Source organism: Ranitomeya variabilis, chromosome 2 (assembly GCF_051348905.1).
Source record: "Ranitomeya variabilis isolate aRanVar5 chromosome 2, aRanVar5.hap1, whole genome shotgun sequence".
NCBI classification, from domain to species: Eukaryota; Metazoa; Chordata; class Amphibia; order Anura; family Dendrobatidae; genus Ranitomeya; species Ranitomeya variabilis.
In genome coordinates, this window is record NC_135233.1 from 179,243,940 (window position 1) to 179,268,314 (window position 24,375).

Here is a 24,375-nt window from a genome sequence, read left to right on the forward strand (position 1 = left end):
ATACTTGGGTGGTCACCCACCAGATCACCAATATCCTCGTCCATTCTTAGGATTGACCAGTGTCTTTCTAAAATCGCCCGCATTTTATCTGCTCCATTACTGTAGGTGGTAATAAACCTACAGATTTGGGGCTCTGTTTTAGATACCGCGGGTTTTAGAAGTTGTGTCCTGTTGGTTTTCCTTGTCTCATTAAATGCCTTCTTAAGGATGCCGTGTGGATAACCCCTTTGTTGGAATCGTTTCCGCAGGTCATCAGCTTGATCCAAAAAATCACCTTCTAGGGTGCAATTTTGTCTACGGCGTAAATATTGCCCTTTAGGAATACCCCTCCTCAGAGGTATCGGATGATGGCTTTCCCATCTGAGGAGGGCATTTGTCGCGGTTGGTTTACGATAGACTTTGGTATTCAGCATACCCTCTGTGTTCTTTTGGATCAGCAAATCAAGGAAAGCTAATTCAGTCGCGTGATATTCAAAAGTGAAGAATAGACCTAGGGGGTTGTTATTTAATTTTGCTACAAAGCTCTTCAAGCTTGATGCATCGCCGTTCCATATTACCAGGACGTCGTCAATGTAGCGTGTCCACATTGTAATTTTGGCGGCATCCTCCAAAAACTCTTCCCCAAAGACACAGTTCTCCTCCCACCAGCCCAGGAGCAAGTTAGCATACGAGGGCGCACAAGGGCTGCCCATCGCAGTGCCCCTGAGCTGGTGGTAGAAAGCACCGTCAAACGTGAAAAAATTGGTTGTCAGACAAAATCTCAACAAATTCACAACAAACTGATTGTGAAGATTAAATTGACAACCCCTCGTATTTAAAAAGGACTCAACCGCTCTCAATCCATCAAGATGATTAATGGAGGAATAGAGGGCTTCCACGTCTATACTGCATAGAAGGGACTCAGTTTCCACTTGTATTCCCTCTATCCTTCTCAATACATCAGTTGAATCCTTTACAAAAGAATTGAGTGACATAACAAAAGGTTTCAAGATTTCATCAATATAAATGCCTGCATGGTGCCCAATGCTGCCTATCCCAGAGACTATTGGCCTACCCTTCAAGGGGGTTAACCCCTTGTGAATCTTGTTTGTGCGTAGTTAGGACATCTCAGGGCGGTATATCCGCCTTCACTCTATACTTCCGGTTAGTTGCACGTGGGGACGCACATGGAGAATACCGGAAGTGAAGGAGGTGGCTTTCCAGACCTTTTGGCACCCCGGCGTTATGGGGATTAATTCTTAACAAGTAGGTCTCTATATAAAGCATAGACATGAGCGGCGGCAGACCGCAGGATGCTACTGAATAAGGAGGTTGTTTATCCCTTGTGAGGGAAACATCTCCTCTCCCCCAATTGGCACTTATTTATTTAATCTTCCTCCCCTGATGATCTGAGAGAGTGAAACTCATTGGGAGGCCACAGGGATTAAAGTCCTGATGCGCTATCATCCCAATTAGTGGGTTTTTAAGTATACGGGGACTGAATTTCACCCGTTTCCCCACATTTCCCTTGGGATTGATTGGAGGCATCTAGGTGGAACAGTCCATGTGAGACCAGGCGAAATCAACGTACACTATCTGGGTGAGACTGTTCCATGTTTCACATTTGTCCTTTATCTTTATGGCTGTCATGTACTATGTGATTTATATTCATTATTTATGTTGATTGTTGTGTACATAGAGGGATATCTGCATGAGGCCCAAGGTCAATGCTTTATTGTTGCTCAAATTGCAAGCGCCTAGGAGCGGGGTTTTGACCCTGGAATGCTTTTGAGCAATTTTGGATACACCAAGGAGAAATATACATATGATCTGGGTGCATTCAATTCTGCTATATTTTATGTCTGTTTTGTAGTTTGTTGTCTAGAAGATTTTAAATATAATTATTAAAAGCCAAATTTTACTTAAGTTGGTACCATATCTACCTTGCTGTTTATCAAATCTTGGATTGGTAGGAATTTTTCTTTATTATGATTAGAGAACCTATAAACCTAACCTTCCTTTGGGCTAGTTGAGAATCTGGAGCATTACATTTGTTGGTTCCATTAAACTCTCAAAATGGCCAGAAAAAAAAACTTTCATGTGAAACTCGACAGTCTATTCTTGTTCTTAGAAATGAAGGTTTTGCATGCGAGAAATTGCTAAGAAACTGAAGATTTCCTACAACGGTGTGTACTACTCCTTTCAGAGGAGAGCACAAACAGCCTCTAACCAGAGTAGAAAGTGGGAGGCCCTGCTGCACAACTGAGCAACAAGACAAGTACATTAGAGTCTCACAGGTCCCCAATGGCAGCTTCATTAAATAGTACACACAAAACGCCAGTGTCAACGTCTACAGTGAAGAGGCAACTCCAGGATGCTGTCCTTCAGGGCAGAGTGGCAAAGAAAGAGCCATATCTGAGACTGGCTAATAAAAGGAAAAGATTAATATGGGCAAAAGAACACAGACATTGGACAGAGGAAGATTGGAAAAAAGTGTTATGGACAGACGAATCTAAGTTTGAGGTGTTTGGATCACACAGAAGAACATTTGTGAGACGCAGAACTGAAAAGATGCTGGAAGAGTGCCTGATGCCACCTGTCAAGCATGGTGGAGGTAATGTGATGGTCTGGGGTTGCTTTGGTGCTGGTAAAGTGAGATTTGTACAAGGTAAAAGGGATATTGAATAATGAAGGCTATCACTCCACTTTGCAATGCTATTCCATACCCTGTGGACAGAGCTTGATTGGAGCCAATTTCATCCTACAACAGGACAATGACCCAAAGCACACCTCCAAATTATGCAAGAACTATTTAGGGAAGAAGCAGGCAGCTGGTATTCTATCTGTAATGGAGTGGCCAGCGCAGTCACCAGATCTCAACCCCATTGAGCTGTTGTGGGAGCAGCTTGAACGTATTTATTTTTCGAACCTTGTCAATGTCTGGACTAGATTTTCAATTCATTTGGCAACTCATCTGATTAACCCTAGAATGTGTATCAGGGGCCTTTTAGGCCCTCGTGCTTACTTTTTTGCCATTATCTGCAAAATTACTTTAGGGATACCTAGAGTTTCAAAATTCTAACTAAAGTATGTTGTTGTTGGTAAAATCCAGTTCATATAATTTTTTTGATAGGTATTTGGGTGTAACAATGCTCTTTTGGGGAAAACCACATCTGCACGGAACGGGGCCTTTTAGGCCCCTGCTATTTTTAGCATGTACTCAGCAGTACAAGAAATGTACCTGCAGCTAGTTTACTCCAGATTTATATACCTTTGCGTGTTTTTCATATCTTTGTTTGAAATTAGGAAAATAAAGGTTTTTTGGTGTTTTCTGCAAAAAATGATAATTAAAATGTTGTACATTATTCTTATCTTATGTAAAAGTGTAGATTTGTGACGTCACACATTCTAGGGTTAATAGAAGTATGAGTTTTCATGGAACACACAATTATCTGGGTGACCCTAAACTTTGGAACCGTAGTGTATATCTATCTATATACCCTAAAATACAAAGGAAATGTGTCATCTTTAGCCTTTTAGAGATCATTTCATCTTCAACTTGCTTAACTGTTCACAACAACAGTAATTTTGAGCAGGGGTGTCCAAGCTTTTACATGCCTCTGTATCTTCCTTTGCCTGAGCTCCTCTCAGCCGATCCATGACCGCATTGACGTTGACACGAACTGTGATGTCATAACTCAGCTGACAGGAGCTCAGGAGTGGATAGATAAGGTTTAGAAACTACCATCAAAACGATCTCACTGACAGATTCTCGGCTAATTCATTCTGCAGCCATAAACTAATACAAAAGAGAAATGGTGCACAATTTTTAAGGGAACCCAATTACCAAAATTTTAGGGAAAATACATGCATTAAAGTGAAAAAAAAGCTCCTGCATCTGTTCAAATTCTATGAACTGGAAATGTGGGAATGTATTTACGGTAAGTAAAGAATATCTGTAGGCAAACCCAGTCCATAAATGCATTTATTAAGGCAATCAAGTGTTGCTTGCCCTCTGAGCCACAGTGGAAAAACACCAATAAGTGGCACTGCTAGGTAAATGTTGGCTGTTGTGGATTCCTCCTTTAAAACGGATGCACTTCGCATTTTCTTTCCCGTGTTGCATGTACCCGATCCCACCATAGGATGAAACGAATGCCACTTCTACAAATACATTTGTATGACTCACTTGCAAAACCTACTTTCATGTAAGTATTTCGGACAAACAGCTAGAAATGTGCCACAATTTTTAAAAAGTGAAATGGGTTAATAATTTACCTTTAACCTAGCTTCAATTATTTTAGTCAGAGTGAGGCAGTCCCCATGAAATCCGCTGCAACCAATGACCGTTTTGTTTGTCCTGTGGAATAAACAAAATAATATCACAAAGGTATTGTCATCACTGGGCGATCTAGGAAGAGGAATGCACTCAGCAACTTCCCGAAAATGTAATACAAGACCTAACAGGTTACCAAAGTGGGATGATTGTGTGCAACGATCTGGTCAGACATTGGCCATGTTTCCACATAGAATAAATGCGCAACTTCTTTCCTCTGCTCTTCTTTCTTATAAAAGTAAAAGCAAAGTCTAAAAAGTCTTTAACCTCTTCCTAACATGATGTACTAGTCCCATTTCTTTGAGTAGATGATAGCGGTTACACCCTGATAAATTCCCCCATTAATCTATGACTATGGCCTACACAGCTTTTGCCCGGGGGCACGCAACTCTAAGAGACCATTGGCCAACCTGTGATGAGATCATGGGGTGAAGAGGAGTTGCCATGGCAGCTGGGGGTCTGCTGAGGACCCAGACACCTATTGTGACAAGTCCTCCTCTGAAGGCCAGAGGAGGTTCATGTCACCTAAGGATGACAAAATGTAAAAATAAGAGAAAATGCAGTAAGTGGTCAAAATAAGATCTAGCCCAAAGTGGCACCAATAAAAACAGCTGCTCACCACACATGTACAAAGTCAGAAATCTTTAGCAAATATGTCCACAGTCACATAAAACCTGCCAATAGATGTGACAGATTGATTACTCTGCATGGACCGATTGGAAGGTTCAATGCATAAAACAAATCATAGAAAAAAATAAAATGTACAAAAGAACAGTTTTTATAAATCAAGAATCAGATTTTATTTGTATTACAAAAAAAAAAATCACTACTTAATTAAAAATATAAAACACTGAGAAATCACAAGATGGCGCCACATTCCCATCCATACGATCCCACATATACACAATCTATGACCCATCAGTGATGTATGTATGTTATTTGGAACGGTGCCTATCATGGCATTATTAATATATACACACACAGTAATAGAATCATATAACTACCGTAATGTATACAAATTGCATCAAAAGAACATACTGAAAAAAAAAAAAAAGTGTAGTCACCTGTGTCAAACTAAAGCCCCAAAATTAAGAAATATGTACCGTATATACTCAAGTATAAGCCGAGGCACCTAATTTTGCCACAGAAAATTGGGTAAGCTTATTGACTAGTATAAGCCGGGTATGTATTGTCCCCTCATCGCTGTCCAGCTTTGTGTGGCTCCACTGGTCTCCCCCTTGTATGCATGGCTCGACGTCCTCCGACTGGTATAATATATATATATATATATATATATATATATATATATATATATATATATATATATATATATATATATATATATATATATATAATCACTTCCAGTAAACCAGGTAAATCCAAAAGCCAAAAATGGAAGCCAAAGTCATGAGTATAAATAACAAACAACCTTTATTAAGTAGTTTTTTTTAAAAACAACATCTCTCTTCTTTTATAAATTGACAATGGAGACACCACATGCAGATAAACTGCCACATGCAGGCCAAGTACAACAAACCAATAGTATATTTTCCATAAAACTGGGTAACAAACTTCCATCAGCACATTAGTATATTAACTTGTGAGTGCCCCTGCTATTTTAAATAGACAATCTTTGATATAAATCAATGTATACAGGGCTAATCTTATAGTAAGCACACCAGAATATCCTATGCTTATATGTTTACAAAGTGCATAGTGCTTTTGTGATTACTGCTGGCAAGATAATAACAGTTGTTCACAGCAGCATAGCCTGAAAACCCATTGCTGGCTATGGAATAGGTTCAAATTCCGCTAGTGCATTACCAGCTCAGTTGGGCAATGCCCCATATTAAATGCATAAGTAAAAGGTTGGGTGTGGTACTTAACCTGCACGTGCAGTCCTAGGCCCCAACGCACGTTTCGCGTTAGCTTCGTCCAGTGGGATTGTGTGTCAGTGTGGTATTCATGGAGCCATTTATAGTTCTGTCCTTCATAGCTGACAGCGGCGTTGTAATGGCACTCACATTTCTGAATCGGACCCCAGCGCATGCGCAGGTCGGCGTCCCACGTCCCCACTCCACTTCCCTGTCCGACGCGTCAGGACAGGGGGCGGAGTTAGCGAAAATATGGAAAATATACTATTGGTTTGTTGTACTTGGCCTGCATGTGGCAGTTTATCTGCATGTGTTGTCTCCATTGTTAATTTATAAAAGAAGAGAGATGTTTTTAAAAAACTACTTAAAGGGAACCTATCACCCCGTTTTTTAAAGATTAGATAAAAATAGTGTGAAATAGGGGCAGAGCTGGGCTTTACATTAGTGCCTTTTTGGTGCCTTTACACCCCCGTTAGGCTGCTGAAATACCTTTGTGAAGTGGCCGTTTTGTCCTGTCACTCAAGTTGGTCAGGTCGGATGGGCGTGGTCACAGCGCTGTTTCTCCCCCAGATCAGGCTCATTACGTTGGTGGCGTAGTGGTGTGCGCATGTCCAAGGTCCCGAATCCTGCACAGGGGAGTGAAAATAGCAGCGATGTCCGTTATTTCATTGGTGGTAGGTGGGCGCGGCCATCTTGCTTTGGCCACGCGTGCGCAGAAGCGGCGCTCTGCTGGCCGCGGCTTCAGGAAAATGGCCGCGGGCATCCGCACGTGCGCAGATGGCTATCGCGGCGGCCATTTTCGTGAAGCCGAGATGCGAACTCTGCTTCACGAAAATGGCCGCCGCGATAGCCATCTGCGCACGCGCGGATGCCCGCGGCCATTTTCCTGAAGCCGCGGCCAGCAGAGCGCTGCTTCTGCGCACGCACGGCCAAAGCAAGATGGCCGCGCCCACCGACCACCAATGAAATAACGGACATCGCTGCTATTTTCACTCCCCTGTGCAGGATTCGGGACCTTGGACATGCGCACACCACTACGCCACCAACGTAATGATGAGCCTGATCTGGGGGAGAAACAGCGCTGTGACCACGCCCATCCGACCTGACCAACTTGAGTGACAGGACAAAACGGCCACTTCACAAAGGTATTTCGGCAGCCTAACGGGGGTGTAAAGGCACCAAAAAGGCACTAATGTAAAGCCCAGCTCTGCCCCTATTTCACACTATTTTTATCTAATCTTTAAAAAACGGGGTGATAGGTTCCCTTTAATAAAGGTTGTTTGTTATTTATTCTCAAGACTTTGGCTTCCATTTTTGGATTTATCTTCCTATGCTGAGCGGTCACGTAGTACCACTCATTAAGGTAATGAATATACGTTCCACGCCTATAGGGGTGGACACGTGCATATTCAACACCTTTATGAGCAGTGCCACCTAACCGCTGAGCACAGGAAGAGCTGCAGTGTCGGGAAGACGGAGATGCAGGGACGTGCAGCGACTGCGTGAGGAGAGTATGATATCACAGCCGCTGGCTCCGCCACTCTTTCTGGATAATGACTTGTGTATAAGCTGAGGATGGGGGGTGTACATGAGTATATACAGTAAATGTTTTGCAAAATGGAGACATGTAAGTTTTATTTACTGTATTTATTTTTTCTTTAATCCCTTTACACCCCCCCTCCCCCAAGCCCGTTTTCACCTTGATGACCAGGCAAATTTTACAATTCTGACCACTGTCACTTTATGAGGTTATAGCTCTGGAACGCTCCAATGGATCCCACTAATTCAGCTTTTTCGTGACATATTGTACTTCATGATAGTGGGAAAATTTGTTTGGCACAACTTGCGTTTATTTGTGTATATACAGCGCTTTGTGGGAACGCAGCTCCAGTACATCGCATAGTAAAATGGAGAATGTAATTCAAAAAGTACAACTCATCAGGCAAAAGAACAGTTATATAGACAGGAAAAAGGAAAAATTAAAAAAAGGATAGTAGACATGTCTGTAAGGAGTTAAACACTAAAATAATTTGCTCAACATATTTACTTTAGGGTGGATTCACATGAAATATATATTACTGCAGAAGTTTCTGCTATTATTCAAGTCTCATACCATTTTGGTGCAGATAAGATCTTTTGATCGCCCGTTATTGCATTTTAATGCAATGTCGACGCAACCAAAAATTGTAATTTTGGCGTTTTTACTTTTTTTTCGCTACACTGTTTAGCGATCAAGTTAATCCTTTTTTTATTGATAGATCGGGCGATTCTGAACCTGGCGATACACATATTTAGTATGTTTGATTTTATTTTTTATTGTTTTATTTTGAATGTGGCGAAAGGGGGGGGGGGGGTGATTTTTTTTTTTTAACACACTTTTGGCATGCTTCAATAGTCTCCCTAGAAGCTGCCATAACTCGATCGTCTCAGCCACATACAGGTGATGATGAGATCACCTATATGTAGCTGAATTACTCTCTTGCTCACAGCAAGCCGGCAGTGACAACCGTTGAAGTCTCCAGAAGGCCTCTGGTTGTCATGCCAACCAGTGACCCGTGATCACGTGACAGGGGTCACCGGTGGTCAGATTTCTGGCGCGATTGCCAGAAATGCATGTTAAATGCTTTATCAGCGCTTGACAGCGGCATTTATAATGGATTAATTGCCGCAGGTGGATCGCAATTCCACCCGCGGCTATTTCGGGCAAGTCAGCAGTTCAAAACTGCTGACATATGCCGGAAGAGATGCGGGCTTCACCGCGAGAGCCCGCAACAAACAGGGGGAGGCGTCCAATGACTGAAATCAGTCATTGGTCATTAAGGGGTTAAAAGAAATCTGTCAGTAGAAACAACCCTCCTAAGCGTCTACATAGGCACGTAAATCATAGGAAGCCCAATAACATGATATACATATGTTCTTATGTAGGATTCTTTATCAGCACATCTTATGTTTGCTTACAGTATATTACATGGAGTAAATTACACTCACACACCCCAGAGTTACATCATACAGGTGTAGCTTTATAAACATTGGTAGGCCTCAACCTTCATTGTAGATTGCTTGAATTGTGATAGTTTGCTGAACTTCCTCTACCTTGATGTACTTAATTTTTTATAAAATATACCATCATGCGATTTAACCCCTAATCTGCAGCTTAATGACCGGGCCAATTTTTACAATTCTGACCACTGTCACTTTATGAGGTTATAACTCTGGAACGCTTTAACGGATCCTGATGATTCTGACATTGTTTTTTCGTGACATATTGTACTTCATGTTAGTGGTACAATTTATTCAATATTACTTGCGTTTATTTATGGAAAAAAACGGAAATATGGCGAAATTTTTTAAATTTTGCAATTTTCAAATTTTGAATTTTTATGCCTTTAAATCAGAGTGATATGTCACACAATAGTTAATAATTAACTTTTCCCACATGTCTACTTTACATCAGCACAATTTTGGAAACCATTTTTTTTGTTAGGAAGTTAAGTTTTAAAATTTGACCAGCGATTTCTCATTTTTACAACAAAATTTACAAAACCATTTTTTTTAGGGACCATCTCACATTTAAAGTCACTTTCAAGGGGTGTACATGACAGAAAATACTCAAAAGTGACACCATTCTAAAAACTGCACCACTCAAGGTGCACAAAACCATATTCAAGTGCCCCTCTCAGCTTATACTCGAGTCATGGTCGGCGGGTGAGGGGGAGAGGACTGTCGCATACTCACCTGCTCCTAACGCTGTCCCATGGTCTCCTGCGCTGCAGCCCTTCCTCTATCCAGCGGTCACGTGGTACCGCTCATTAAAGTAATGAATATGGATGCGACTCCCATAGGGTTGGAGCCGCATATTCATTACTGTAATGAGCGGTACCAAAGACCGCTCACTACAGGAAGAAGCTGCGGTACCGTGGGACAGGCAGGGACAGCGTCAGGAGCAGGTGAGTATTTCACATTCACCTGTCCTCGTTCCATCCGCCGGGCGCCGCTCCGTCTTCCCGTCCTCTTGCTGTGACTGTGCAGGTCAGAGGGCGCGATGACGTATTAGTGTGTGCGCGCCGCCCTCTGCCTGTACAGTCAGTGCGAGAGACGTCGGGCAGCGACGAGAGGCGAGTATGTTTTTTTTTTTCATGTGGCACAATGCTGTATGGAGCGTCTATGGGGCCATAAAGAACTGCATGGAGCATTATATGGGGCATCCATGGGGCCATAACTGCATGGAGCATTATATGGGGCCATAAAGAACTGTACTGTATGGAGCATTATATGGAGCATCTATGGGGCCATAACTGCATGGAGCATTATATGGGGCATCTATGGGGCCATAACTGCATGGAGCATTATATGGGGCATATATGAGGCCATAAAGAACTGCATGGAGCATTATATGGGGCTATAAAGAACTGCATGGAACATTATATGGGGCCATAATGAACTGCATGGAGCATTATATGGAGCATTACATGATGCCATAAAGAGCTGCATGGAGCATTATATGGAGCATCTATGGGGCCATAAAGAACTGCTTGGAGCATTATATGGGGCATCTATGGGGCCATAAAGAACTGCATGGAGCACTATATGGAGCATCTATGGGGCCATAATGAACTGTATGGAGAATTATATAGGGCCTATTTTGTATGGAGCATCTTATGGGGCCATAATGAACTGTACGGAGCATTATATGGGGCTCCTGATTCAATATGGACATTCAAAAACACTTAACCTACTGATGTCTCAATTAATTTTACTTTTATTGGTATCTATTTTTATTTTTGAAATTTACCGGTAGCTGCTGCATTTTCCACCCTAGGCTTATACTCGAGTCAATAAGTTTTCCCAGTTTTTTGTGGCAAAATTAGGGGGTAGGCTTATACTCGGGTCGGCTTATACTCGAGTATATACGGTAGGTCTCTGTTATTCAACAATACTGAGAAACATCTATGTAAATTTTCACTTTTTTTGTATTGCTACATTGTGGTTAATAAATTGGTGCCATTCACTTGGACAGCTAGGGGTTGACCCAAGTCCTACAATAGGCTGCGTCTGTGTTTTGCGTGTACAGTCATAGTTCTGGAGGGGGAGGGCAAACAGAATAAATAAATGGACTACTGCTTGGCAGGAACTAGCCATGCCCTCTGATCTTCGGCTGCAGGGAAGCAGATGATGCTATCAGGAGACTAGCCTTTACCAGCAGCAGGCCACGCCCCCGATCTGTGATGCAACTTCCCAGAAGGTAGGGGGAGCACTGAGGAGCAGCCCCAGCATGCATCACAGTGAACAGTACTAAGGGTTATAAACAGCACTACTCCTGCTATCTTTATAATTTATGACGGCATGGACATTTTATCTCACCAAAGTACCCCTTTGTGAACTATTGGCTGGAAAATCTGCCTCCATAGCTTGTAAGGGGAAGTTACTAATATGCGACATGTAGATCAGGAGAGCAGTCTGTTATTACGTCTCACGCTGGTAATGCCCCCTTTCATTAAGGGAGCAGCGGAAAGCTGTATAAATTGGGCTGAGAACGGACCACAATGCAGGGACTGGCCAGAGAACAATGTATTTCTATGCAGCTGTGACACTCGGGTCAGGAGAGCCACCGATCGGTCTGTGCACAGTGTCCCCAACTTGGTCCCATTTGTATAGCTGTCAGACCTTACCTTAAGACAGATTCTCATGCAAATCAGTGTCCGGCCCATATATCTTAATTCATTAACATAAGAAAAACGTGGATTTCACTGGAATAAGACATTGGATCGCAGATCTCATGGTATTTATTAAACTTCCTATGACGTACATGCCCATATTAAACGGTTTACCAGGGATGATCCATCTGTTTTTTATCTGAAAGGTAAAAAGTTTCAAATTGTCATGAAATGGACTTACAGTTTGTAACACTTTGGAGTGTCTCTGCTGTGGATTGAGTAGCCCTCGCTTAGCCTGGTATCTGATGCAACGATAGCAAAGTCTTCCCCTGCAAGAGCCAGTACAGTTCTAGGAAGAAAGAAGTGAGATATTACGAGCTGCTTCCTCATGCATGGTTTATTTTCTGACATGGATGCAATACGATCAAATTTCAAAGGGAATCACATATATACACATATACACTCACCGGCCACTTTATTAGGTACACCTGTCCAACTTCTTGTTAACACTTAATTTCTAATCAGCCAATCACATGGCGGCAACTCAGTGCATTTAGGCATGTAGACATGGTCAAGACAATCTCCTGCAGTTCAAACCGAGCATCAGTATGGGGAAGAAAGGTGATTTGAGTGCCTTTGAACGTGGCATGGTTGTTGGTGCCAGAAGGGCTGGTCTGAGTATTTCAGAAACTGCTGATCTACTGGGATTTTCACGCACAACCATCTCTAGGGTTTACAGAGAATGGTCCGAAAAAGAAAAAAAATCCAGTGAGCGGCAGTTCTGTGGGCGGAAATGCCTTGTTGATGCCAGAGGTCAGAGGAGAATGGGCAGACTGGTTCGAGCTGATAGAAAGGCAACAGTGACTCAAATCGCCACCCGTTACAACCAAGGTAGGCCTAAGAGCATCTCTGAACGCACAGTGCGTCGAACTTTGAGGCAGATGGGCTACAGCAGCAGAAGACCACACCGGGTACCACTCCTTTCAGCTAAGAACAGGAAACTGAGGCTACAATTTGTACAAGCTCATCGAAATTGGACAGTAGAAGATTGGAAAAACGTTGCTTGGTCTGATGAGTCTCGATTTCTGCTGCGACATTCGGATGGTAGGGTCAGAATTTGGCGTAAACAACATGAAAGCATGGATCCATCCTGCCTTGTATGGAGCATCTTTGGGATGTGCAGCCGACAAATCTGCGGCAACTGTGTGATGCCATCATGTCAATATGGACCAAAATCTCTGAGGAATGCTTCCAGCACCTTGTTGAATCTATGCCACGAAGAATTGAGGCAGTTCTGAAGGCAAAAGGGGGTCCAACCCGTTACTAGCATGGTGTACCTAATAAAGTGGCCGGTGAGTGTATATACACATATATACACACATATACACACATATATACACACATACATACACACATACATACACACACATCCGTCTGTTTGTCTGTAACAGAAATCCCGTGTCGCTGATTAGTCGCCAATCAGCAACAGGCTTAGTCCAGCCACAAATTGGCCCCTCCCTACTCCCCTCCAGTCTATGCCAGTGTGTCGCCCGATCCCGGACCAACTTTTTACTATTGATGCTGCCTATGCAGCATCAATAGTAAAATGATATGTTAAAAATAAAAAAATAAATAAAAAATTGTGCTATTCTCACCTTCAGTCATCCACCGATGCGCGCGATGCTGCCGCCAGCTTCCGTTCCCAGTGATGCATTGTGAGATTACCCAGATGACTTAACGGTCTTGCGAGACCGCTAAGTCATCTGGGTAATTTCACAATGCATCACTGGGAACGGAAGCTGGCGGCAGCATCGCGCACATCGGGACAGCTTCGGTGGACACCGGAGGGTGAGTATATAACTATTTTTAATTTTAAATTTTTCTTTTTTTAAACAGGGATATGGTGCCCACACAGCTAAATACTACGTGGCCTGTGTTATATATACTGCGTGGCCTGTGTTATATATACTGCCTAGCTGCTATATACTACGTGGGCAGTGTTACATACTGCGTGGGCTGTGCTATATATTACATGGGCTGTGCTATATACTGCCTGGCTGCTATATACTACGTGGGCAGTGTTACATACTGCGTGGCCTGTGTTATATACTGCGTGGGCTGTGCTATATATTATGTGGCTGTTATATACTATGTGGCTGCGCTATATACTAGGTGGCTGTCTGTGCTATATACTACGTGGCTGTGCTAAGCGCGACGTACATACATACATACATACATATTCTAGAATACCCAATGCGTTAGAATCGGGCCACCATCTAGTAATAATATACTGTACACAAACTATGCTAGTTTTTGCTTCCATGAAAAACAAAAAATGGTGCCCACTAAATCTGTGTGTTAATATGGGGATTTACACCTAGTCCATAGAATGGATACGTGATACATGCCCGAGTGCTAGACCTCGAGTGGATCATTAGCGCGCTGAGCCAGAGGCCCCTATTGCTTCTCAGTTCACCCCCTCATTCAGGAGGGCTTCCAATTGAGTAAGTGGTCAACATTGTCACCATTCTCTGAGAAACTTAACTTATCTTTCTGTTGGTTGAGCCACTTGAAGGCTTGTTTTGTGTGTGGCGAGCTGACATCTTTATTGATACCACTTTAGTGTAGATACAGCGCTTTGAATGCTTCTTAGCACCCAAAAAAAAAAACGATTCTGGAGTTTTTGTGTTTTTCACTTTATGGCATTTACCAATGAATTAATTTTATATTTTGATTGAGCAGACTTATGGACGCAGTGATATCCAATGTATTCTTTATATACCGAATCTTTTCAACAGAGGAAGAGTGGGGTAATTCAGGTCTGGTTTTTGTGCATGTTTTAGTCATTTTAAAGGACCTAAGCCTGCTTGTACTGTATACTGCAATATAACTGTATTGCAGTATCTAGTAAAATTCAGTCTCCTATGAAGCCCATCTACAAGCTGGGTTTAAATGGGGCACCACCATGGCAAGCACTGGTGTCTTCAGCAGACTCCCAGCTGTCATGGCCACTGACTGTCATTTGAAGGGTGAAGTAAGAACGGAACAGCCTCTCCCCCTCTCCCATACCCAATAAATGTCAGCATAGCAGAGGATAGCAGCAGGTAAAGCTCAGCCCAACCCACTGCTGTTAAGAATCAAGACAATGGCCAAATACCACAGTCATTGTCGGCCTGAGTCCCCTTTATACACCCATTGCCGAATTGCGCCATACGTGTTTGGCAGATGTTGGGACGGGGTTAATTTCAGTATGACAGATGGACAGTAGAGAACAGCCCCAAACTGTTTTCATCTACCTCAGTTACCTAAAGGAGTGGCCCAGCACATGATTGAGACCCTGCTCCAGTTAGATTTACACTCATTGCAGGGGGCTCAGAAACATCATTTTGGTGATTATGGGGGTCCCAACATACAGATGATAAATCTCCATTATAGAAAACCTCCTTTAGTTGCTTTTGGCCAGCATACATGACATTGCAGTTACAAGTGATAATTTGTGGTGAACTGTCCATTTCTTCAATGCATTTAAATCAGTGACAAGAGCTGCCTACTTTAGCATCGATGACCTATCCATGGATGAGTCATCAATGTCTGGCACCGGCAGGAAGTACTCACTTGTCGAGCTGCTCTGTCATCGGGTAGTGGCCAAGACTTGGTACTGCACATCTGCCTCCTATTCAAATCAGTGTGACGTCATTTGAAGTGACACCTTTTAAGTGTTACATTATAAATATATATACCAGAAATAGGCCAGAAGGTAAGACTTATCACGGTCTTCTAATTTTACTTACCTTTCTTACCCTGCTCTTTAAACCACGCCCTCACCATTTTTGCTTCACTAATCCTCACCCTCCTTCGCTATCCCCAAACCTTTGCACCATCAAACCAAATAGCCATCTCCCCCTCTCTCTTACCCCCCTACCTTGCTTCATCTGCAGACCTGCTCCTTAACCTCAGACCTCTCCTAAAATATAATATAAGCCGATCGCTCTCCTTCACCCATCTGCTTTCTCTCTCTCTTCTCCTGCTCACTGCTGGCGACATATCCCCCAATCCTGGCCCCCCACGCCTCATACATCCCCCTAATCCTCACCCCTTTACTTCTCACACTAAGAGAAACTACCGCAGCAATCCTTCACACTTAAAATCTGTGCCACTGACCCCCACCCTCCTGCTTCCCACCCTCCTGCTTCCTCTCTCAGGAGCACTTAGAAATGCCCGCACCATCTGCAACAAGCTCCATGTGAACCATCATATCTTTACTTCCCGCAACCTTTCCTTCCTGGCCCTCACTGAGACCTGGCAGACGGCCCCCGACACGGCCTTCCCTGCTGCACTGAGTTACGGTGGCTTCCACTTTACCCACACTCCTCGCTCTGGCAACAGACATGGCGGAGGAGTGGATTTCCTTCTTTCCAAAAACTGCTCCTTCAGCCCTATCCAATCCCCACTCTCCCACTCTTATCCTCCCTTCTTTCGAGGTTCACTATGTCCATATTTACTCTCCCTCTTATCTCCAAATGGTTGTCCTAAACCGACCATCAGGCTCAGCCACTTCCTTCATTGACCAATTCTCCACCAGGCTTCTTCACTTTCTCTGCCGACATCCCCACCATCATCATGGGTGACTTTAATATCCCTACTGACACCTGCCAGCCAGCAGTCTCCAAACTCCTGTCCCTTACCTTGTCCTTTGGACTTACTCTGTGGTCCTCCACAGCCACCCATAGACGGACATACACTAGACCTCATCTTCACCCGCCTCTGTTCCATATCTAATCTCACAACCTCTCCCTTCCCCCTATCTGACCACCATCTACTCACCTTCTCATTATTGTCCTCCTCACCTGCCCATGTCCAGCCACTAGCACATCCTCGCAGAAACCTTGCACATCTAGACATTCTCAGTCTCCCTTCTACCTCTGTCCTCCATATCTTCACTCCACGACACAGACTGCGCCACCGCTTTCTATAACGCTACCCTCACATCAGCCATAGACTCAGTCGCCCCGCTCATGCAGGGAAAAGTGCGACGAATCAATAGACAACCCTGGCATAACAATCTCACCAAAAAACTTCGACAAGCATCCAGGGTCATGGAGCAGCGTTGGAAGAAAACACACCTGCCAGACGACTTCACTGCCTTCAAACAAGATGCACTTGCTTTCAAATTAGCCCTCACCTCTGCTAAAAAGACCTATTTCACAAACCTTGTATCTTCATTATCCTACAACCCAAAACAACTGTTCAGCACATTCAACTCTCTCCTCCGCCCACCATTGCCAACTCCAACTCCCCTCATCTCTGCAGAGGACTTTGCCGCCTACTTCAAAAAGAAGATAGACCAAACAAGGCAAACCTTTACTGTTCCACCACCCCAACCACTCCAACATAACTGAAGGAGAGCTTACTCATATCCTATCCAAACCACACCTCACTACCTGTGCACTTGACCCCATCCCTTCCCACCTGCTCCCCAACCTCACTAACATGCTCATTCCAGCCCTAACCCATCTCTTCATCCTATCACTATCTTCTGGTACCTTCCCCTTTGCCTTCAAACATGCCACCATCACACCCATCCTCAAAAAACTAACCTGGTCCCAACTGCTATGCTCAGCCCCATATCACTGCTCCCATTTGCTTCCAAACTCCTTGAGCAGCATGTCCATGCTCAACTTTCCTCACACCTCTCATCTAACTCTCTCCTTGACAACCTCCAATCTAGCTTCCGCCCCCACCAATCCACCAAAACTGCCCTGACCAAAATTACTAATGACTTGCTCACAGCCAAAGCTAACAGACAGTTCTCCATCCTCCTCGACCTGTCCTCTACGTTCGACACAGTCGACCATTACCTACTGCTACAGATTCTTTCTTCCCTTGGCATCAAAGATAGTGCCCTGTCCTGGATTGCCTCATACCTTTCTGACCGCACATTTAGCGTTTCCCACACTACCTCCTCATCTTGCCCTCTCTCTGTTGGAGCCCCTACTTTTTTCCATCTATACCGTTGGCCTAGGACAACTCAAACTCCCATGGCTTCCAGTACCACCTGCATACAGACGACACTCAAATCTACCTCTCTGGCCCAGATGTCACCTCTCTGCTGTCCAGAATCCCGGAGTGTCTATCAGCCATATCCTCATTCACCTCTCGCTTCCTAAAACTCAATGTAGACAAAACTGAACTCCACCTTTCCTCCATTTCACATAACTCCCTTACCTGACCTATCTATGATGGTAAACGGCATCACCCTCTCTCCCTCACCTGAAATGCGCTGCCTTGGAGTAACTCTCGACTCTGCCCTGTCCTTCAAACCACACGTCCAAACTCTTGCCACCTCCAACTCAAAAATATTTCCAGAATCTGTCCATTCTTCAGCTCTCAATCTACTTAAACTCTTGTGCATGCCCTCATCATCTCCCGCCTAGATTACTGCAACACCCTCCTCTGTGGCTTCCCCGCTACCTCTCTTGCACCGCTCCAGTCTGTCCTCAACTCTGCTGCCCAACTAATCCACCTCTCTTCTCGCTACTCCCGTTTCTTCCCTCTGCAAATCCCTCCACTGGGTCCCAATTCCCCAAGGAATCCAGTTCAATCTACAGTACTAACACTGACCTACAAAGCCATCCACAACCTGTCCCCTCCCTATATCGCTGAACTAATCTCCCAATATCTTCCCTCACGTAATATTTTGATCCTCTCAAGATCTCCTACTCCCCTCCACACTTATTCGTTCCTCACACAACCGCCTCCAAGATTTCTCCCGAATATCCCCCATCCTCTGGAATTCTGTGCCTCAACACGTCCGATTGTCCACCACCCTCGGATCCTTCAGACGGAACCTGAAAACCCATCTCGTCAGAAAAAGCTTACAGCCTGCAATAACCATTCTGCCGCCTCACCACCACCCGAGCTGCCTCCTCACCACCACCGGAGCTGCTGCACCCCCAACCTTCTGTCTCTTTCCCATTATCCCATAGAATATAAGTCCGCAAGGACAGGGTCCTCTCCCCTCTGTACCAGTCTGTCATCGTAAATTTGTTTACTGTAAATATCTACAACTTTGTATGTAACCGCTTCTCATGTACAGCACCATGGAATTAATGGTGCTATATAAATAATAATAATAATAATAATAATACCCTGCAGCGGCCTCTACCAGAACACTGCCAGCTCTGCAATAGAGTACTTCTTATAGGCGGCCTTGACAACAGCCGATTGGCGGGAGGTGCATAGGTCATCAATGTAATAGTGGACACTCTCGTTAAAGAGAATGGGTCACAATTTTTACTTTGTATTATTTGCTACACAATTTATTCTAAAAAAATTTGAAATGAAATGTTTTACCATGTATTCATTCTTTCCGTAGCCATCGGGAGCTGTCATGTTTATCTGCTGGTGCTTTGTAAGCATCCGAGCACAACACACACCACAAATAAAACAGCCCCAGAACATAGACTGCGGTCAGTATCTGACCCCATCTTCTACACTGCAACTGTGCCAGGTGTGAATTGCGCATGCCTTCAAAGCTTCCCAGTCCACAGCTGCGGGGGAGCCAGGTGTCACTGTACTGAAGCCATGCACTGTGCACACACCTACAATTTCCCCGTCACCCTGTGATAGGAGGTCCACACAAGAGCAGCATGCACAGGTCAGGCAGCCTGACATTGTACTTTTAATGCCATGCTACTGAGTTGTTCTCATCGCCGGAAGAAGTTACCTCCACCGCCCTGCTCTGACTGATGAGGACAGAGCTGCGGCAGAGACTTCTAGCAGCGAGAATGAAGGCTTGGAAGGCTAGTAGTGTAATGTCAGGCAGCCCAACCTGTGCTCACCACTGCAGTGTTCAAAGGAGGATTACACCGCTGTGCTCTGAACACTCTCAACTCTGCCATGTCAGTGTAAAAGCTCAGACGTATGTGATGCACGGACACCTGAACAGGTTTTTTTTTTTTGCTGCGTCTGGAAAGCGCATCAGAAAAGATATCAGCAGTAAAGCCTCATACCGACGTCCCTGCATCACAGACATCTGAATACGGCTCTACCCTGAGCAGAACCATGTATCTAATCTTATGTTTGATGCAGCGAGCAACACAGTGCCAACAGATTCGGTGCTGGGACCATCCTGTGACACCGTCCACATGTCAGTATCACTATGAAGTCACCAACAAAATGTCTCCACACTGTGATCCTAAACTTCATTGCCCCTTATCCTTTAGCAAAGGTTGTGCTCTGCAATATGAGCTAGGACGTCTATATATTGAGGACTGGAGCAGTATGGAGACCTGGGACATGGCCGGCGTCGGGAAAGTGTAGGGGCACTGAGCAGGTGGGATGGGCCCACTTACCTCTCCCCGTTCCTCCGCTGTGGCGTCTTCTGATTCTGTGATGTTCAAGACAGAAAGTGCGATGACTTGGCTACTGTGCGCCTTCTGCCTGAAAAGTCACAGTGCAGAGAGCCGGATGACGGTGACGCTGAGCAGTCCGGAGCAGTGCAGCGGCTAGCGAGGAGAGGTATTTCATTTTTTATATTTGGAGCATTACACGGGGCCCATCACATACTGTACGGAGCATTACACGGGGCCCATCACATACTGTACGGAGCATTACACGGGGCCCATCACATACTGTACGGAGCATTACACGGGGCCCATCACATACTGCACGGAGCATTACACGGGGCCCGTCACATACTGTACGGAGCATTACACGGGGCCCGTCACATACTGTACGGAGCATTACACGGGGCCCGTCACATACTGTACGGAGCATTACACGGGGCCCGTCACATACTGTATGGAGCATTACACGGGGCCCATCATATACTGTATGGAGCATTACACGGGGCCCATCATATACTGTATGGAGCATTACACGGGGCCCATCATGTACTGTATGGAGCATTACACGGTGCCCATTATATTCAGTATGGAGCATTATATGGGGCCCATTCTGTATGGAGCATTATATGGGGCCCATTCTGTATGGAGCATTATATGGGGCCCATTCAGTATGGAGCATTATATGGGGCCCATTCAGTATGGAGCATTATATGGGGCCCATTCAGTATGGAGCATTATATGGGGCTCATTCAGTATGGAGCATTATATGGGGCCCATTCAGTATGGAGCATTATATGGGGCCCATTCAGTATGGAGCATTATATGGGGCCCATTCAGTATGGAGCATTATATGGGGCCCATTCTGTATGGAGCATTATATGGGGCCCATTCTGTATGGAGCATTATATGGGGCCCATTCTGTATGGAGCATTATATGGGGCCCATTCTGTATGGAGCATTATATGGGGCCCATTCTGTATGGAGCATTATATGGGGCCCATTCAGTATGGAGCATTATATGGGGCCCATTCAGTATGGAGCATTATATGGGGCCCATTCTGTATGGAGCATTATATGGGGCCCATTCTGTATGGAGCATTATATGGGGCCCATTCTGTATGGAGCATTATATGGGGCCCATTCTGTATGGAGCATTATATGGGGCCCATTCAGTATGGAGCATTATATGGGGCCCATTCAGTATGGAGCATTATATGGGGCCCATTCTGTATGGAGCATTATATGGGGCCCATTCTGTATGGAGCATTATATGGGGGCCATTCTGTATGGAGCATTATATGGGGCCCATTCTGTATGGAGCATTATATGGGGCCCATTCTGTATGGAGCATTATATGGGGCCCATTCTGTATGGAGCATTATATGGGGCCCATTCTGTATGGAGCATTATATGGGGGCCATTCTGTATGGAGCATTATATGGGGACCATTCTGTATGGAGCATTATATGGGGGCCATTATATTCTGTATGGAGCATTATATGGGGCCCATTCTGTATGGAGCATTATATGGGGCCCATTCTGTATGGAGCATTATATGGGGCCCATTCTGTATGGGGCATTATATGGGGGCCATTACATTCTGTATGGAGCATTATATGGGGCCCATTCTGTATGGAGCATTATATGGGGCCCATTCTGTATGGAGCATTATATGGGGCCCATTCTGTATGGGGCATTATATGGGGGCCATTACATTCTGTATGGAGCATTATATGGGGCCCATTCTGTATGGAGCATTATATGGGGGCCATTATATTCTGTATGGAGCATTATATGGGGCCCATTCTGTATGGAGCATTATATGGGGCCCATTCTGTATGGAGCATTATATGGGGCCCATTCTGTATGGAGTGCTATGTGGGGCCCACTGCACTGTATGGAGCAGGTTGTGCTCAGCGCCGAGTGCTCGGCTGTCTGTATACGGAGGGCAGGAGCAGTATGGAGACCTGAAGCTTCGAAAAGTGAAAGTGAAAAGACATCGAGGAGCGGGGAAACGAGCACGTCCCGTACAATGGCCACTCGTCATTTCACCACTCCGCAGCCGTTCACAGGCTGCTCTGTCATAAGGAAGCGGGTGGTCCCGGCACCGGGGAGGGGAGCACTCGTCAGCATCCTTACCCTCCGTTGAACGTGTAAGGGTTGAAGCGCTGCTCCACAGCCCCGGCGTAGTGGTACTCCATGGCCTTGTGCGGCTTCTGGTCAGGACGTGCGCAGCTAGCCAGATACATGTCGCGCACACAGGACTGTCTCTGCGGCTCTGCTGTATCACTATGCAGATGGCGACAACAGCACTTCCGGTTTCCGGCAGTCAATGTCCGGTGGCGGATTTACTGCGTCCCTGTCCCGCCCCCTGCTCCGCCCCTTCACGTCAGGAGGCGGGTGTTACATTTCTGCCGCACTCGGTCGGGCAGCGCGGACTATAGTGGGACGCAGCGTTAGGTGACCGCAGCTCGCCCGTGCGGCCGTACAGCACAGCCAATCAGCGCGCTAGCCGAGGACAGCGCGGGAGGTCCTTCTATCACTGTGCTGTAGTGCAGCAGCGGGAGGGAGAGTGCTGCATAGTAAACAGTAGCGGTGCTACGGGGGCCGAAGACGCTGCTGGAGGGTATAGATTTGTTTATTCTATTTTTCACAGGATGGACGACAAAAATCACATTATACAATGCAGCAATGTGCCCTGGTGTCAGGGGCTAAAAAGAATGAGGAAAAGGAATTAGAAAATGAACATAAAAACTTATAGGTCCAAAGCTCTGGAGAGATAGTATAGATTTCTTATGCATCTTGGACATGAAATGACCATGTATTTTAAATATATATATATATATATATATATATATATATACAGTATACGGTATTTCCTGCTCTCCCGGAGGACACGCCCTGTTACAGCCGGTGATTCCCGGAGCCCCGCCTCCCTCTGGCGCCCCGCCTCTCACTGCCTCCGCCGCATCTCCGAGATCCATCTGCCGCGCCTGCTTTCATCCATGTGATCGGCGATCAGCACTCTGTCCCGCCAACATGGCCACCGCCGCTAGGATTGTCGGGGGTTGTCGTTTTTCCCTCGGAATTTGTTTCCCTGCGGTCACATGTGCGCTGTGACGTAATGATAGCAGAGTGTTGTGGGCAGCAGGGGGTCTGGCGATGACCCGCTGGTGGTGCTGCGATCACTTGGGTATTCCAATATGGCGGTCGGCGTACTTCCGGTGCAGCATGGTGGATTGTGGGATTCGAGGACGTCCAGACGGAAGTGGATGACAATTTAAGGCAATTATATAAATAGATAAACAGGTGTATATTATATTCCCTGAGCTTGTTAGGTGGGGAATGGACATGAAATAAATGTAGATAATAGAGGAATGAACACCTATCCCATGTAAACAGGTGAATATTATATTCCCTGAGTTTGATAGGTGGGGAATGAACATGGAATATATGTAGGTAACAGAGAAATGAACACATATTCCATGTTCATCACCCACCTATAAAGCTCAGGGAGTAGAATATATACCGTATATACTCGAGTATAAGCCGAGATTTTCAGCCCATTTTTTTAGGCTGAAAGTCCCCCTCTCGGCTTATACTCGAGTCATACCCGGGGGTCGGCAGGGGAGGGGGAGCGGGGGCTGTCTAATTATACTCACCTGCTTCTGGCGCGGTCCCTGCAGGTCCCTGCTTCACCGGCACCGCAGCTTCTTCCTGTACTGAACGGTCACATGGTACCGCTCATTACAGTAATGAATATGCGGCTCCACCTCCCATAGGGGTGGAGCCGCATGTTCATTACTGTAATGAACGGTAACGGTGACCGCTCAGTAGTTAGAAGCTGCAGCGCCAGGGAAGCAGGGACTGCACGGCGCCGCTCCGTCTTCAGCGTCTTCTGCAGTGACACTCAGATCAGATGGCGCGGTGACGTGGTTAGTGCACGCCCTCTGCCTGAACGTCAGTGCAGAAGACGCTGAAGACGGAGCGGCACCGGAATGAGGAGCAGGTGGAAATTGAAAGTGCCGGGGGCCTGAGCAATGAAGAGGTGAGTATGTGATTTTTTTTTTTTTTTATCGCAGCAACAGCAAATGGGGCAAGTGTCTTTATGGAGCATCTTATGGGGCCATAACGTTTGTGCACAGGGGCTGGCTGGCAAATTTTAGCCTGGGGGGCAAGCACAC

General features: G+C 45.3%; 1 protein-coding gene across 1 annotated transcript in view; it reads right to left on the reverse strand.

Moving 5' to 3' along the window:
* PSMB1 (proteasome 20S subunit beta 1) overlaps positions 1 to 22,626 on the reverse strand; it is a 44,702-nt gene extending 22,076 nt beyond the window's left edge. Inside the window, exons 1-3 of the mRNA XM_077283233.1 lie at positions 22,331 to 22,626; positions 12,085 to 12,192; positions 4,258 to 4,339 (exon numbers count right to left, since the gene is read on the reverse strand). Coding sequence (XP_077139348.1) covers positions 4,258 to 4,339; positions 12,085 to 12,192; positions 22,331 to 22,440 — 300 coding nt within the window. The 5' untranslated portion in view covers positions 22,441 to 22,626. The remainder of the gene's footprint in view (positions 1 to 4,257; positions 4,340 to 12,084; positions 12,193 to 22,330) is intronic.
* Positions 22,627 to 24,375: the final 1,749 nt, after the last annotated feature.